Source organism: Anser anser (assembly GCF_964211835.1).
Source record: "Anser anser genome assembly, chromosome: 24".
NCBI lineage: Eukaryota > Metazoa > Chordata > Aves > Anseriformes > Anatidae > Anser > Anser anser.
In genome coordinates, this window is record NC_139745.1 from 4,735,556 (window position 1) to 4,749,202 (window position 13,647).

The 13,647-nt window shown below is 59.8% G+C and overlaps 1 protein-coding gene and 1 long non-coding RNA gene across 5 annotated transcripts in view; one reads left to right on the forward strand and one right to left on the reverse strand.

Moving 5' to 3' along the window:
- Nucleotides 1-9,808, forward strand: part of FHL3 (four and a half LIM domains 3) — a 28,475-nt gene extending 18,667 nt beyond the window's left edge. For 3 of the 4 annotated variants that reach the window (XM_083810334.1, XM_083810331.1, XM_083810332.1), the window contains exons 2-6: nt 6,069-6,253; nt 6,333-6,507; nt 7,109-7,278; nt 7,594-7,780; nt 8,166-9,808. In XM_083810334.1, the coding sequence (XP_083666460.1) occupies nt 6,098-6,253; nt 6,333-6,507; nt 7,109-7,278; nt 7,594-7,780; nt 8,166-8,317 (840 nt within the window). In that variant the 5' untranslated portion in view covers nt 6,069-6,097 and the 3' untranslated portion in view covers nt 8,318-9,808. The remainder of the gene's footprint in view (nt 1-6,068; nt 6,254-6,332; nt 6,508-7,108; nt 7,279-7,593; nt 7,781-8,165) is intronic. The other variant, XM_083810333.1, reaches the window with a different exon arrangement.
- Nucleotides 9,798-13,644, reverse strand: LOC310886147. The gene is made up of 2 exons (XR_014575197.1): nt 11,768-13,644; nt 9,798-11,366 (listed from the first exon to the last, which is right to left on the reverse strand). It is a non-coding gene; the product is annotated as an uncharacterized lncRNA (long non-coding RNA).
- Nucleotides 13,645-13,647: the final 3 nt, after the last annotated feature.

Genomic DNA, 13,647 nt, shown 5'->3' on the forward strand with positions numbered 1-13,647 from the left:
AGCTCGCTTCTGTGGGTACCGAGGTTTCTGGCAGACCCCGCCAGGTCTACTGGAAAGTCTGGAAGCGCCTCACGGCCAAAACTATCCCCACACACAGGAGACTTGGCGTGCAGTCTCTCTAAAGTTTGTTGGCCTTCCTGGGAGATCTGGCCCATCGTTTATGGTGTAATTCAGAAATTTAATTTAAACTTTAAGAAATCATTGCTGCTTTCCAGGTCTTCTGAGTGTATCCGGTCTGGCAGAACCCAGCAAATACTTAGATCAGGCAGCAGCGGTCATTTTGCTCCCAGAATTTGCTTCTTGCTGGTGTTGCAAGAAAGTGTGAAAGCACAGGAGGGAGCCTGGCCTCCTGGAGACGGTGCTGAGCTCCTGCAAGCTGCGGAGATGCCTCTGCTGTAGCTGGCTGCGAGGTGACCTCCTGCGTCCCTTGTCCTCCGCCTCCGTGGAACGATGCTGATAAGGACCATAAAAATTGGAATGCACAGCGTGCCACGTCAGTAACGTATAAAATGACACAGATGCTTCCTTTCTGGTGTTGGAGGCAGGGACACCTCTTGTTGTGCTTACCAGCGTCGGGCTTTCTCTCTCCGAGGTCTTCTCCTCACATTGCATGCGTTACCTCGCTCTTCAGCCTCCCCTCTTTTTGGGAGGCTGCGTTTAGGCAGGATCGGGCCCTGTGCACCCTGCTGGCACTCTCCTGCTGCCTGCAGGCAGCGTGGCACAGTGGTGGTGGCCGTCCCCTGCACCACGGGGTCATTGCCACCGCTGAGCTGGGGCTGGGCGCGATGTCCCAGCCGCGGCTGCGCAGTGGGATCCTCGGGGCAGTGAGGGCTGCTGGTGCCTGAGAGTTTCTGGTAAGATCAGGCCGTGTTGGTGACAGTTGAGCTTCTAGCTCTTATCTTGATCTACATCTTGATGTGTTGGGACGAGCCCGTGGGCTGTGGTTTGGCACTTTGGATGGAGGGCACCTCAGATCTTTTCTGAACGCTCAGAAACCTCAGTGTGCCGTCCTAAGGCTGTAGTAAAATTGTGCAACAATCGAAGCCGCCCTCGTGCCTTGTCAGCTGCCTTAACAGTTTCTGCTGCTGCTTCCTCTCGACGTCTCAGAAGCTGCCTGCCGTGCCGAGCGAAGGATTCTGCCGGCACTTTTCCATGTGCAGCGCGGGCTGCAGCCGTTTCGATCGATCTGCAGCAGAGCCCAGAGCAGCCCAGGGCAGGCGATGGGTCCCCCCGTGCCGGGGGAAGCGACAGTGCCGCAGCTCTGTCGGGCACGGACACGCACCAGGGCACGGCCGTGCGCCGTACGCCCGGCTGCTCCCTTTCTCTCCTGCCTCCTTGCAGGCATGCTGCTCCTCGCCGCCGTGCCCTTGGGCTGCCTGTGGGGCTGGAAGGGAGCTCGGAGGTGCAGCCGCGGGCAGGAAATGACTCAGGGGTGCTCGGAGCAGGCGGGGAAGGCTTGATGCAACAGCACTGCCCGTGGGCAGGCTGGATCCGGCTGCCTTACCCTGGCAAAACGCTCGGCACCGTCCTGGCAAGCTTCCCCCAACCTCTCACCTGAAAGGCGGGGATGTTGCTCCCGCCGTGCCAGGCTTGGAGCTCGTCGTGCCAGGCTTGGAGCTCGTCGGGCTGGGAGCAGAGCGAGGAGGTGCAGGGAAGCCAGCCCCACGCGGCCCCATAAAGCTGCAGAAGCGGTGTCAGGACAGGGGAAGGTTTTCGGCTCGCAGCATAACACAGGGGCCAGCGCTGCTCCCCTGAGCGAGCAGCTGGTTTCCCTTTTAGGGCCGGCGAGAGGCAGAAACAATTTCGCACAGATTCCAGGACCCGTAATGGTTCTGGAAAGCCAGCAGGAACAAAAAGCGTTCTTCCCCTCTTCTGACCTTGAAGCAAGCCCAGGACCGTCTTTCAAAGCCTCCTCCCTGGACAGTTTCGTCCTTACATGGGGAGCCTGTCCCGCAGGGCCGCGTGTCTGTTTAGGTGTGAAGTGAGACTGCACAAGGGGGAGGCGAGGATAGGCAGGAACCTGACACACAGAGTCAAAGACAGGTCTGTTCCTGCGCCCTGGAAAGATTTAAGTGTTTCCTTTGGAATAGCCTTGTGCTCTAGGATGGCTTCGTGGACGTGACCTGACAGCGACCGTGGGGCGCTCGCTTCGCCGACCGCAGGAGCCTTTGGGCTGAAGGAGCTCCTGGTAGTGGGAACTACCTCCGAAGGCTGCTTAAACTCTGAAGGGTTTGCACGTAGCGGAAAGCCCGGCCCTGGCCCTATCCTTTGCATAACAGGACCCCGGTTCGTAGACTTTAATGTCACGGTCTCCCGGGGCTGTCGCTAAGCCTCTGCCGTGCCACCACGGGCAGGGACAGAGGCCCGGCGTTACGGGCACGCTGCTCTCTAATTAGAAAGTGGCCTCTGCTGCGTGTCCTTGGCGGATCGCTGACCTTTCTCATACGTGAAGTTATTCCGAGCTCTGTTCCAGACTGATCAGGTTTGCATCCCGGCGCACTCTAAATGTTGTTTGTGAGAGGAGCTCTTGTTGCCAAAGCTGTTTGTTCCTGGGCACAGGAGAGGAACCGAACTTCCTTCCCTCCATAAGCGCAGCTATATCGGTCAGGAGGAGCGGGCAGGCAGCTGGCAAGCATATATCTGTTGTTATTTTTGCCCTTAGACAGTGAGACAGCTGCGAGAACACCCCGTGTCCAGCCCCACCGTCCCCGGGTGCGACGGACCTGGTCCTGCAGGCACCGCGCTTGTCCTGCGACAGGCAAACAAAAGCTCCCTTTGCAGCTGGAATCCCCTCGTTTTGGGCAACTCCTTGGCTAGCAGTGGAAGGCGTCACTGAGTCAGCCTAGCTGCCAGTGGTTACAGGGCGGTGTGGGCTGCAGAGTATGAGCAAACGCTAATTAGTACGCATAGTGACTGCCTATATTTAGAAGTGCCTGCTAAATCTGAGCATCAATTAAAGTGTTTTGTTTTTTTTAAACTACATTTTAAAAACTCCACTTCTTCATGAAAGGAGACCGTTTCCAAGTTCCCCCTTTGTAAGAACCATGGGCTTTTTACAACTCCTTTGCTCTCTTTCTTTCCTCTCCCCTTCCCCTTCGCCGTGAACTTGGTCCCCAGCAGTCCGCAGGGGTGAAGATGCAGTTTGCTTTGGCGTGGGGCAGGGGTTTGACACCCCTGCCCGGCAGTGCATGCGCGACCAGAACAAAGGGAGCAAACAGATTGCTTCCTCGCAGCTTATCTAACGCAAATAACTCTGATCAAACTTCCTGGGGCTGGTCTTCATTCTCTGGAAAGGGCATCGTGGAGTCCGATCCCGTGTGCTCTCACGGCAGCCTCAGCCACGCGATGCTCAGCGCTGGCTCTGCTGCCGGTCCCTGCGCCCCCAGCCTGCTCAGACCCTGTGGCCGGGACAGCAGGGACCGAGAGGGACAGACGGGTTTTGGGGAGAATCCGCTCAAAGCAGGGGCGAGCACAGCCCAAGAGGAGCTGGATGGCAGCAGTACCCTGCGGAGCAGGCCTTTGCTCCCAGTGCACCCAGTTCTCCCAGTTCAGGGGCTTCAGCAGGCGTCCTGCCAGCAAGGTGTGGCTTCGGACGATGCTTTAGGGGCTAACCGGGAATATCATTTTCAGAAGGTTTGCCCAGTTTTTGCTCCCTCCTCTGTGTTTGCTCGGTGCTGTGCACCCTGCAGCACCGGGTGGCACCCAGGGCGCTGCCCCAGTGCTACTGGTGGGTGCCAGGGGCTCGGCGGTGCCAGCTGGCGGTGGCGGAGCAGGGGCTGGCACTGAGAGCAGCCCAGATGACAAACAGCATTTGGGACTGAAATGTTCCTGTCCTGTCACTTTTGTTTTTAAGCCCTCTTTTGGTCACAGCACTCGTTCAGCTGCCGGGGGGGAGCGGGGGTCGTGCTGCAGGGCCAGCATTTGTGTACCCGCCGCTCGCCTGGGGCTTGCCGGGTGGCACTGGGTGCTGAGGGTATGTGCGGGGCTGGGGGCCGGGACACTTCTGGGGCAGCAGCACCTGCCTCGAAAGGGTGGGTCGGGGCTGGGGGAGCCCCCACTGCCCTTAGCAAAATGCTGCGCCTTGCTTTGGGGTTGGGGACGGGGAAGGACGGCCTCCAGGCTGGGGACAGCAGCGCTCGGGGGCTGAGTCCATCTCACCAGTAGAACCCAAGGCTTGTCCCATCCAGTTGTTTTTCCTCCCCTGGTGTTTTTTGATGCCCTCTGCCCCCGTGTTTTAGGACCACGGAGATAGCACAGCCCATTGAGCAAACACGGTAGCTCCTAGCCCCGGCGGTATCGCGGCTCCCAGGGCAGGAGTGCTTATTAGAGGCCCTTTTATTACAGACACACCTTGGAAAGTTCCTCTCCTCGGCAGGGCTGGGAGGAGGAGGGTGGTAATTCGATTTTCATTCTTCGCCAGCGAGAAAGGTCCCGGGTGGCTGCAGGGAGCGAAGGCAAGCAGGGCGGCAGTGGGACGCGGCCGGGGGGCGCGGGAGCTGCTGCCCCCGTGCGTGGGCACTGTGACGGGAGGGTGCTGGGAGGGCAGAGCCGAGGCAACGGGGCCACCCCCGGCACCGGCACCCACCAGGCTCCTTTGGGCAAACCTCTCCGAGCGCCTGCCCCGTCCCAGTCCCAAACTGGGAGCTGCCCGGGCAGGCTGGGGGCCGCGGAGCTGCTCCCACGGCAGGCGGCAGCTGGGCAGCGAGAGCATCTGAACGGGGACTTTGTTCCCCGTCCGCCGGTCACGTAGCCATGTGGGAACACTAGATTTATTCCCCGGCAGCGCTATCAGCGCATACCAGGCTTGACAACAGCTGGGAGCCGTGGAACTTGCCCAAGAATAGCGCTGGGGAGCTCGCTGCCTGAGTCAGAGCTGTCTGGATCGGCTCCTGCCCCGCGGGGGCCTCCCAGCATCAAGGGACGGCCGCTGCCATGGGGGAGACCTCGGGGAGGGGGGCACGGGGTGGCGGGGAGCTGCCGGCCCCACCGGGCACGGGGCTGCAGACGGGGCCACGCAGCTCCTCTTGGAGCGGGGTGGGGGGGTTCCTGGAGGAAGCTGCAGCGTGCGGCTCTGCCGCTGACTGCTCAGATGTAATTCCCTGGGCTTGTCTACACTTGACAGCGAGCTGGTATTGCAGAAGGGTGTGAATTTGCAAGCGGAGAATTCCATATTTAGGAATAACCAGGTTAAAGCAAGCAGCAGGAAGGTGCTCTGGCTCTGGAAAGGGTGTTCCAAGGAACGCGCGGTCGTTCTGCACGCCGCTCATCCGAGGGGGAGAGCGGGGCAGCGCGCGGTGTCTGAGCTGCCTGCAAAGCCCGAGTGCCTCCCTGGCTTGTAAAACATCCGTCCTCCCCGGCGCCTGCTCCCTGAAGAGGGTTTGTAGCTGGAGCAACATGTGCAAAGAGCTTTGCTGGGACGTGGCTTCGTAGCCGGGCACGGCGCGGGGTGCCCGATTTCTGCTTCCCCACGGAGCAGCTGTAAAAAGTCCTGGAGAAGTTCCAGCGCTGGAAACGCTGACAGCTAGATCAGGCGGAGCATCGGCCCGCGAGCCGTCCCCAGGAATCCTGCCCGTGGTGCGGGGCCGCGCTGGCAGCTCACGGGGGTCTCCAAAGGGGGCCGGGAGGCGGCTCTCCCTCACGGTGGCTGGCTCGGGTGTGACAGCGGTGCCCAGCGTGCACGTGGGCCCGCTCTGGGTGCTAAATCAGAACTTCTCCTGCAGAAAAAATCTTTTGGTTTCGGTGGTCCTTTACCCTTTCCTTCCCAGCAAGGAGAGGGGCAGCGGGAAGCTCACCCCCTGCCCACGTGTCTGGGTTTCTCCGGGCGGTGCCTCGGTGCCTACGTGCTCCGGGTGCTGAGCGCGAGCGGAAACCTGGCGCCAGATTCAGCCTCGGCCCTGAGCGCCTGCGCGCGTTTTTGGAAATGTGTCCGACCTGTCCCGACAGCGGCCGGCCGGTCGTTGGCCACACGCAGGGTTTGAGGTCCTTGTCCCATGGGGATATCAGGGCTCGGCAGGGACGTCCCGGCAGCGCGAGGCGGTGCTGAGCGAGCACCTCTGCCCTTCTCCCAGCAGGTGAAGGAGGCCCCCAGACCGGCACCATGACGGAGTGCTTCGACTGCGACAACTGCAAGGAGTCCCTGTACGGGCGCAAGTACATCCAGATGGACAACGGCCCGTACTGCATCCCCTGCTACGACGCCCACTTCGCCAACACCTGCGACGAGTGCAAAGAGCTCATCGGCCACGACTGCAGGGTGAGTACAGGACCCGTGCTGAGCATCGTGGTCCCCGGTTCCTCGTCTCTCCCCCCCCTCACCTCGCTGTCCTCCCCAGGAGCTGTACTACGAGGATCGCCACTACCACGAGCACTGCTTCCGCTGCTTCCGCTGCGACCGCTCGCTGGCCGACGAGCCCTTCACCTGCCAGGACGAGGAGCTGCTGTGCAACGACTGCTACTGCAGCGAGTTCTCCTCCAAGTGCATCGCCTGCGAGAAGACGGTCATGCCAGGTAGGAGCGGGCAGGCGCCAGGGCTGCGGTTTGCTCCCAGTTCCAGCAGCACTGGACAGGGCTGCAGGCTCCAACGCTGGGGCAGCAAGGGGGAGGTGGATTTGTGCTGCACTGTCAGAGCACAGCACAGGCTGGGCGCCGTCTGGCAGGACAGCAGGATGCCGAGATGCGATCAGCACAGCCCTGTCTGTCTGTTACCCTTTTTTTTTATGGGGAAGTGAGCCGGGGAGGAAATAACAAAGGGTTTCCTGGGCATTTTCTGATGTGTGCTGACAAGAAAGGAAGGAATGGCTGAAGGTGCGTCTCTGCAGATAGCCCGAGGCAAAGGAGTGTCTTTGCTTGGCCATTTTGGCACCCTCTTCAGCTATGGGTTACAACAGGCTTCTCTGCCTTGGCCTGTGCTGGTGCAAGGGGCATGTTGCCACAGCCCTCCCTCTGCTCGTGGCTGCCAGCTGGACCTGGGGACTCCTCGCCAGCCATCTGCGTGGCCCCATTTGCCTCTGCCATGGTGTGCACATGCCTTTTGTCCTGCACAGCCTCCTGTGTCCAGTGTGAGCACGTGTGCCCCCTCCTGCCTCTCTGAGCACGGCTCTTTTCGCAGGGTCCCGCAAGCTGGAGTACAACGGACAAACCTGGCACGAGCACTGCTTCATATGCAGCAGCTGCCAGCAGCCCATCGGGTCGCGATCCTTCATCCCAGACCAGAAGGATTATTACTGTGTCCCCTGCTACGAGAGCAAGTTTGCTCCTCGCTGCACTCGCTGCAAAAAGGTACGGCTGGCCTGGCAGCCCGAAACCCTCGTCCTGTGGTCCAGGGCTGTGGTCTCTGCCACGAAGGGGTGGTGGGAGGGTGCTGGGGTGGGTCCCCATCTCCCCTGGCTGGAAGGAGAGGACAGGGGACTCCTGGATGGCCCAGCTGCTGCCCGTCAGTGGCTGCTCAGCCCCAGCAGTGTCAGGGACACGCGGGCTGCGCACCAAACCTCTCCAAGCCCCATCAGAAAAAGGTTCGGGTGCCAGCACCCTGGCTGACAGCACCTCCTGCCTGGCAGTGCCCGTGTGTCACCCGTGTGCTCTCTCTTCCTGCAGACCCTGACCAAGGGAGGAGTGACCTACCGGGACGAGCCGTGGCACAAGGAGTGCTTCGTCTGCACGGGCTGCAAGACCCCCCTGGCTGGCCAGCAGTTCACCTCCCAGGATGACAACCCCTACTGCATCAAGTGCTTTGGAAACCTCTATGCCAAGAAGTGCAGCGCCTGCACAAAGCCCATCACAGGTGAGCGGGATGGTCCTGGCGACAGGGCGCTTCCTCCAGGCAGGACGTGGCCAAGCCGCGCTGTTCCCGGGGGAGCTCCTTGGGGTGAAGCTGCCCTCTGCAGCTCACCCACATCCACGTGATGCTCACACATCTCCACCCCACAAGCTTGCTCAGGTGTCTGTAGGCACTTCTGCAGCCCAGAAGAATCCGGAGTGAAATCATTTTGCTCCTCTTCACCCTCTCCACCCTCAGTGGAGATCCATATTTCAGATGTGTTCTGTTCTGCAGGGTGTTCGGTACCAGAGTGCAGCTGGCTTGGAGATGAACCAAACCCCACATCTATACAGACAGCTTGTCCGAGTGTCCCCAGGGGTTTTAACGTTGTGCTCTGTCCCTCCCACAGGCTTTGGTGGAGGTAAATATGTCTCCTTTGAGGACCGTCACTGGCACCATAATTGCTTTAACTGCGCCCGCTGTAACACCTCGCTGGTCGGGAAGGGCTTTATCCCTGACAATGATGAGATCCTGTGCCGCGACTGCAGCAGCGACCTATGAGCCTCCGACGACACCGTGGGGCAGGGGCCTTCTCTATTCTTCAGGGTCTTTGTGCCAGATACCCCTGACAGCATTTCAGGGGCCGGGCACAAGGCGTAGGAGATGAGGGCTGCCCCCGAACCGCGGTGTGCTCAGGAGGTTCTTTGTGCCCCTCCCTGAAGGCTAGAGTATGCTATGCTAAGGCTCTGTGCAGAGCCAAAGCTAAATAAAGTTGAAAAAAAGGAGCTTCAAGATCCCCCATTATTTACTCTTTCCTTTCGCTTCCTGTCTGACCGGGCACGAGCTGAGCAAAGGGCGGCAGCAGCGGCTTCAGCGCTGGGCTGCTGGGTCTGCACGCTGGCAGCATGCATTCGCTCCCCTTGGCACAGCACCGAGCCTTCTCTTTTCCCTGGGTGCTCCCCTCGCTCTGCGTGCTGTAAGGCTGCAGCTCCCTGTCCACGCGGCTTGGCCCTTCAGCCCGTGCCCTGGGTGGTTTTGCGGCACAGCCTTCCCCGCGCCGCTGCACGGCCCACGCATGCAAGGCTCTCTGCCCTATTTTGGGAGGTTTGGGGACACCGAGGCTGTGGAGCGTGGCCAGGAGCAGAGCATGTCACCCGATGAAATCCACCTCTGGATCTCTGTAGCCACCTTGCTGCCTGTGTGCCAGGCCCTTTTCTCGGCGTGGCTCGGTGGCAGAGCGCTCACTTAGGAGTGGAAAGGGAGCTGGCAGCGCTCACAGGTCTGGAGCGCTCTGTCCCGAGCCCCTGCCTGCCCCAGCTGTGCCCAAGCAGGAGCCCGTGGGTCCGAGCCACTGGTTGTCCCCGAGGCACGTCTGGCCAAGCCCCAGGGACACGCAGGGCTCCATCTGTCACGGTGTCCCCAGCTTGTTCCTGCCAGCACTGAGCATCCGCAGTGTGCACGGGGCTCCTGGGGAGGGGCTTTGTGTCTCCAAGCCCCTGCTTTGTCCTAACTGCCTACAACAGGACGCCCTGAGCTAACCCAAGGGCTTCTGCCATCCTTGCCCAGTGGCTGGGCTGGCCCAGGGCCCCCCCAGAGCCCTTCTGCAGGGGGGTGCTTGTGCCTGCCTCGTCGCCATCCCCCCTGCTCTGTCCTGCTCAGGGTTACTTGTCCCAGCCCTGCTTTCCCGCTTAGACCGCCACATGCTTCTCTGAAGGCATCTTCTTGTGTTTTTCTTTGTTTTTTTTTCTCCTTTTGTACTCTTTTGTCATGAATATCTGTCATTTTGTAACCAGCTGCGGGATGAAGGGGCTAGCCCCCCTGCCCAGGATTCACGTAGGAGTAAAAAAAAAAAAAGTTATGCATGTTGAAGTGTTATTAACTCTGTATTCTGATCCCTGTTGAACCCTCGTTTGAAAGCTTTGATGCAGGCAAATCAGAGTTTGTGTGTTTGCTACTTTGAGGTGCTTGGAGCAGTCTCTAGAAGGAAGTGTCCTAAACCTCAGCCTCCTGTATGTTTCCTACGGCTTTCCATAATAAACTGTTTTAGTGACACTCTCTCCCGTGTGTTTCTCGAGGGGCAGGGCCGCCTGACGGGGTGCCGCAGCTCTGCTCAGCCTTGTCCTCATCCCTAACCCCACGGAGGGACAGGGCTGCCCCCTCCCCGTGCTCCTGCCTCCCCTTCCCCACACCACATCGGCTGTACCAGTCCCTGGGGGCCAGGACAGAGGAACGGCAGCTCCCTCACCCCGCTGGGGTGCCTGTCTGTCTGCCCGCTGTCTGTCCAGGCAGGCTGTCCTGTCCCAGGGCTGGCTGTGGGGCTCAGCAGCAGCCAGGACACTGGATCGTACCCCACTACGCCGAGCAGCTTCCCCATCCCGCGCCCCACGCTCCCGGTTCAGGGGGGGCTTTGCTGGGGATGTGGCTGCGGTCTCCAGCTGGGGTGAGCGGTCTCCTCCTGGCAGCCTGCCCCGCAGCACTGTGTGCTCATTACTCACTTTTATCAGCTGGGGAGCCAGTTATTCCCCGAACATCTGAAACTATTTTCCGCAGATTCCTTTTCATTTACTAACAGCTGCCACAGCTTCCTCCGGACTCGACGGCCCCCTGCGCTCCTCTCCATCCCCCGGCACAGCGCCGGCAGCTCCCATGGGTGCTGCGATGGGACCACGGCGTTGGCTCTGCGTGTGCACTCTCCCGGCTCCTGCAGACATCACCTCTGGCAGCTCGTGTTGGTTTTTTTTATTTTTTTTTTTTCATGTAAGATTTTTGTAGCTGTTGCTGCCCTGTGACCTCCGCTGGGTTCTGGTTTTGCTGCTGCTCAGCCTCAAACAAGGAGCGAGCAGCTCAGGCCCTGGAGGTTTCCAGCTGAGCCCGTCCTGCAGCAGCAGCACCGCAACTCCTTGTTTCTGCAGCGCTGTTTCCAGGGATTAACCACAAAAGGTTTCTGTACAAAGGGCCCCCGGGCTCCTCTTTCAGTCAGCCTCAAGAGCCTCACGTTTTTAGCCAAAAAAGGAAATGACCCAGCTGCACGTAGCGCTGGAACATCTGGATTTTATCCCTGTCATGAATGGGTCATGGCTGTGCACGGCCCCGTGCCTGATTTACGGGAGGGGGAGGGTGATGTCATGCACAAATGTCCCCCGGGACGCCCGGAGCGCGGGTCTGAAACAGGCATGAAAATATTATTCAGCCGGGCGAGCAGTGCTGGGGCTGGGGGGGGGGAGCAGGGAACCTCGCTGGGAACCCAAGGCAGCGCTGGGGGTGCAGGAAGAGCCCCTGGCCTTATCCATGTGCCAGAGCTGGGCTTTCCTGCACCGTCCCGATGGGCACAGCCACCCCAGAGAGGGACGCAGCGGCTCCTGCCCCGTGCTCCCGCTCAGGCTCGCTGCAAGCTTCATTTTCCCTGCCCTTGGGCTGGTTCCCTCTCTTTCCAAGCAGACTTTTCGGCTCCCAGCTGCCTGCTGGCGTTCGCCCCTCTCCCAGCCGCGTGCATGTTCGGGCAGCGTCGGGTCATGGCGCCAGCACGGCCTCGCCACTGCTGCAGGTCCTGGGGTAGTGGGAGAGCCGGTGCTAAAGGGTGAGCTGGTCTTGGTCTCCTTTGTCTCTGTTGCTGGAGGGTAGGGATGTGGCTGCAGTGGGGCTGGACCCTGCAGGCATCCTGCGTGCTTCCCCAGCTCCCGTCCCTTCTTCCAGGCACGCGGCACAGGGCCGGGGAGGTAGGGAGGCAGCAGAAGCTCACAGAGCCAGGTTTGCTCCCGCCATCCCACCTCTCCTTGCAGGAAAATCGTCCCTGCTCTGTCCCCCCCATCAGCGCCAAGCACAGCGGCTGCTCTGACTCTGCCTTCCCAGCACCAGCACGGCTCATCCCAGAGCCTGCCTTCTCCCAAGGGTGCTGCCACTGGGGGTTGAGGAGAAGGGGCCAGGCACCTCTGCACCCACCCACCCAGTGCCGCAGCCCCCGACAAAGACCCGTGTGGCTGGGGGGAACCTTTCTAGATTTCAGCTCCTTACCTTTCCCGGGAAGAAGTTTCATGCAAAGGGAAAGGGAAGAACACTAAGTTCGGAATCTTATCTCCGTTTTTATTTTTAGATAGGCATTCATGAGGAAGAAGTGACGTACTTAGGGGCAGCCTGTAGTGCAAGAGAGTAATTAGAGACAATATTCCTACCATCAGGATCATTCTCGCCTCAGCTAATTGACTGTTCCCAGGGCAAGATCATGTTTGTCTGTCATAATTAAGCCCGATTTTTTTGTTGTTTCTTTTGGCTTAAACTAATTTATTATGCACGGTAGAAAAAATATGAATAATTTATTTATGAGTTAAAATTTAATTATAACTTTGCATTTGGCAGTGGGGGCAAAGCACTGGCACGCTCTCTCCTTGGCATTTAGGGTGGATCTGAAGGGGGTAATTAAAATCCAAGTGAAACTGGAAGGTCGCAGCCGAGGCCTCTGCGGGAGGACTTCCTCCAGGATCATGTCACTTGGGTGCAGTCACGCTGCCGAAAGCCTGCCAGGCACAGAAGCCTCTGTTCCCCGGGTAGTAAGAGTAAGAACTGTGACCGAAGGCAGATGGAGAGGGAGGCTGCATTCCGGACCGGACACGTTTCATTCCTTCAGGCCTGTTCTCGTTCAGACTGTGATTCACAGGAGTGTAACGCTGCCCCAGCTGCTCTCAGGTTGTGGAGGCTTTCGTCCCGGCCACGGGCAGGGATGGGCTCGCACCTGCCTGGGGGCACTCGCGGTGCTCACCCCATCTCCAGGCGAGCCCTGACGCTGCCCAGGAGCTGCCTCCTGCCTCCAGGGACAGGCAGGGGCAGAGCTTCGGAGCGCTCACAGTGATTTTGAGGAGGATAATTCAAGCCATGACTTTTCCAAGCACCACTTCTTGCCGTCTCTGCAGTGTGGGCTCCGTGGCATGGTGGCAGGGTAAATACACGGAGGGCAGTGCATGGACGTAGGGCTGACAGAAAAGCTGCCGTGGCAGAGCTGCAGGGTGGCCCTGGGGAGGGGGCTGTGTGCGCTGCCCCTTCGTGTGCGGACACCAGGAGGTTCGGCAGCGGTTGTCTCTGGTCAAAGGGACTTCGTGCACATGTCCTGCCGGGGTGGGCATGGTGCTTACACCTGTGCTGAGCTTCTGAGAGGCTTCAAGGCTGCTTCAGGCTGCACCTGTGTGTGCACAACACAAGGAAAGCAGCCTTGCTGGCAGCATTTGGGGCAGGATTTGTTGGCGCTCAGCCCTCCCTTGAGTCCTGTGTTCAGCTTTGAGCCCCTCAGTACAAGAAGGACATCGAGGCCCTGCAGCATGCCCAGAGAAGGGCTATGAAGCTGGTGAAGGGCCTGGAGCACAAGTCCTGTGAGGAGCGGCTGAGGGAACTGGGGGTGTTTGGTCTGGACAAGAGGAGGCTCAGGGCAGACCTCATTGCTCTCTGCAGCTGCCTGAAAGGGAGGTGTGGGGAGCTGGGGTCGGCCTCTTTTCACAGGTAACCAGGGATAGGACCAGAGGGAATGGCCTCGAGTTGTGCCAGGGGAGGTTCAGGCTGGAAATGAGGAGACATTTCTGCTCAGAGAGAGCGGTCAGGCGTTGGGACGGGTTGCCCAGGGAGGTGGTGGAGTCACCGTCCCTGGGGGTGTTCAAGGAGAGGTTGGACGTGGTGCTTGGGGACGTGGTTAGTGGTTGATGGGGGTGGTAGGGGGCGGTTGGACCAGATGATGTTGGAGGGCTTTTCCAACCCTCATGATTCTAGGATTCTGTGATCCTATGTCCCAGATGTCCCACAGACAGGAGCAGGAGGGCTCCCAACGTCAAAAAACCGTCTAGCTGCCGTGCACGGGGACCCCGGGGGCCGGAACCTTTCCGCCCGGCCGGAACCTTTCCGCCAGGCCCAAG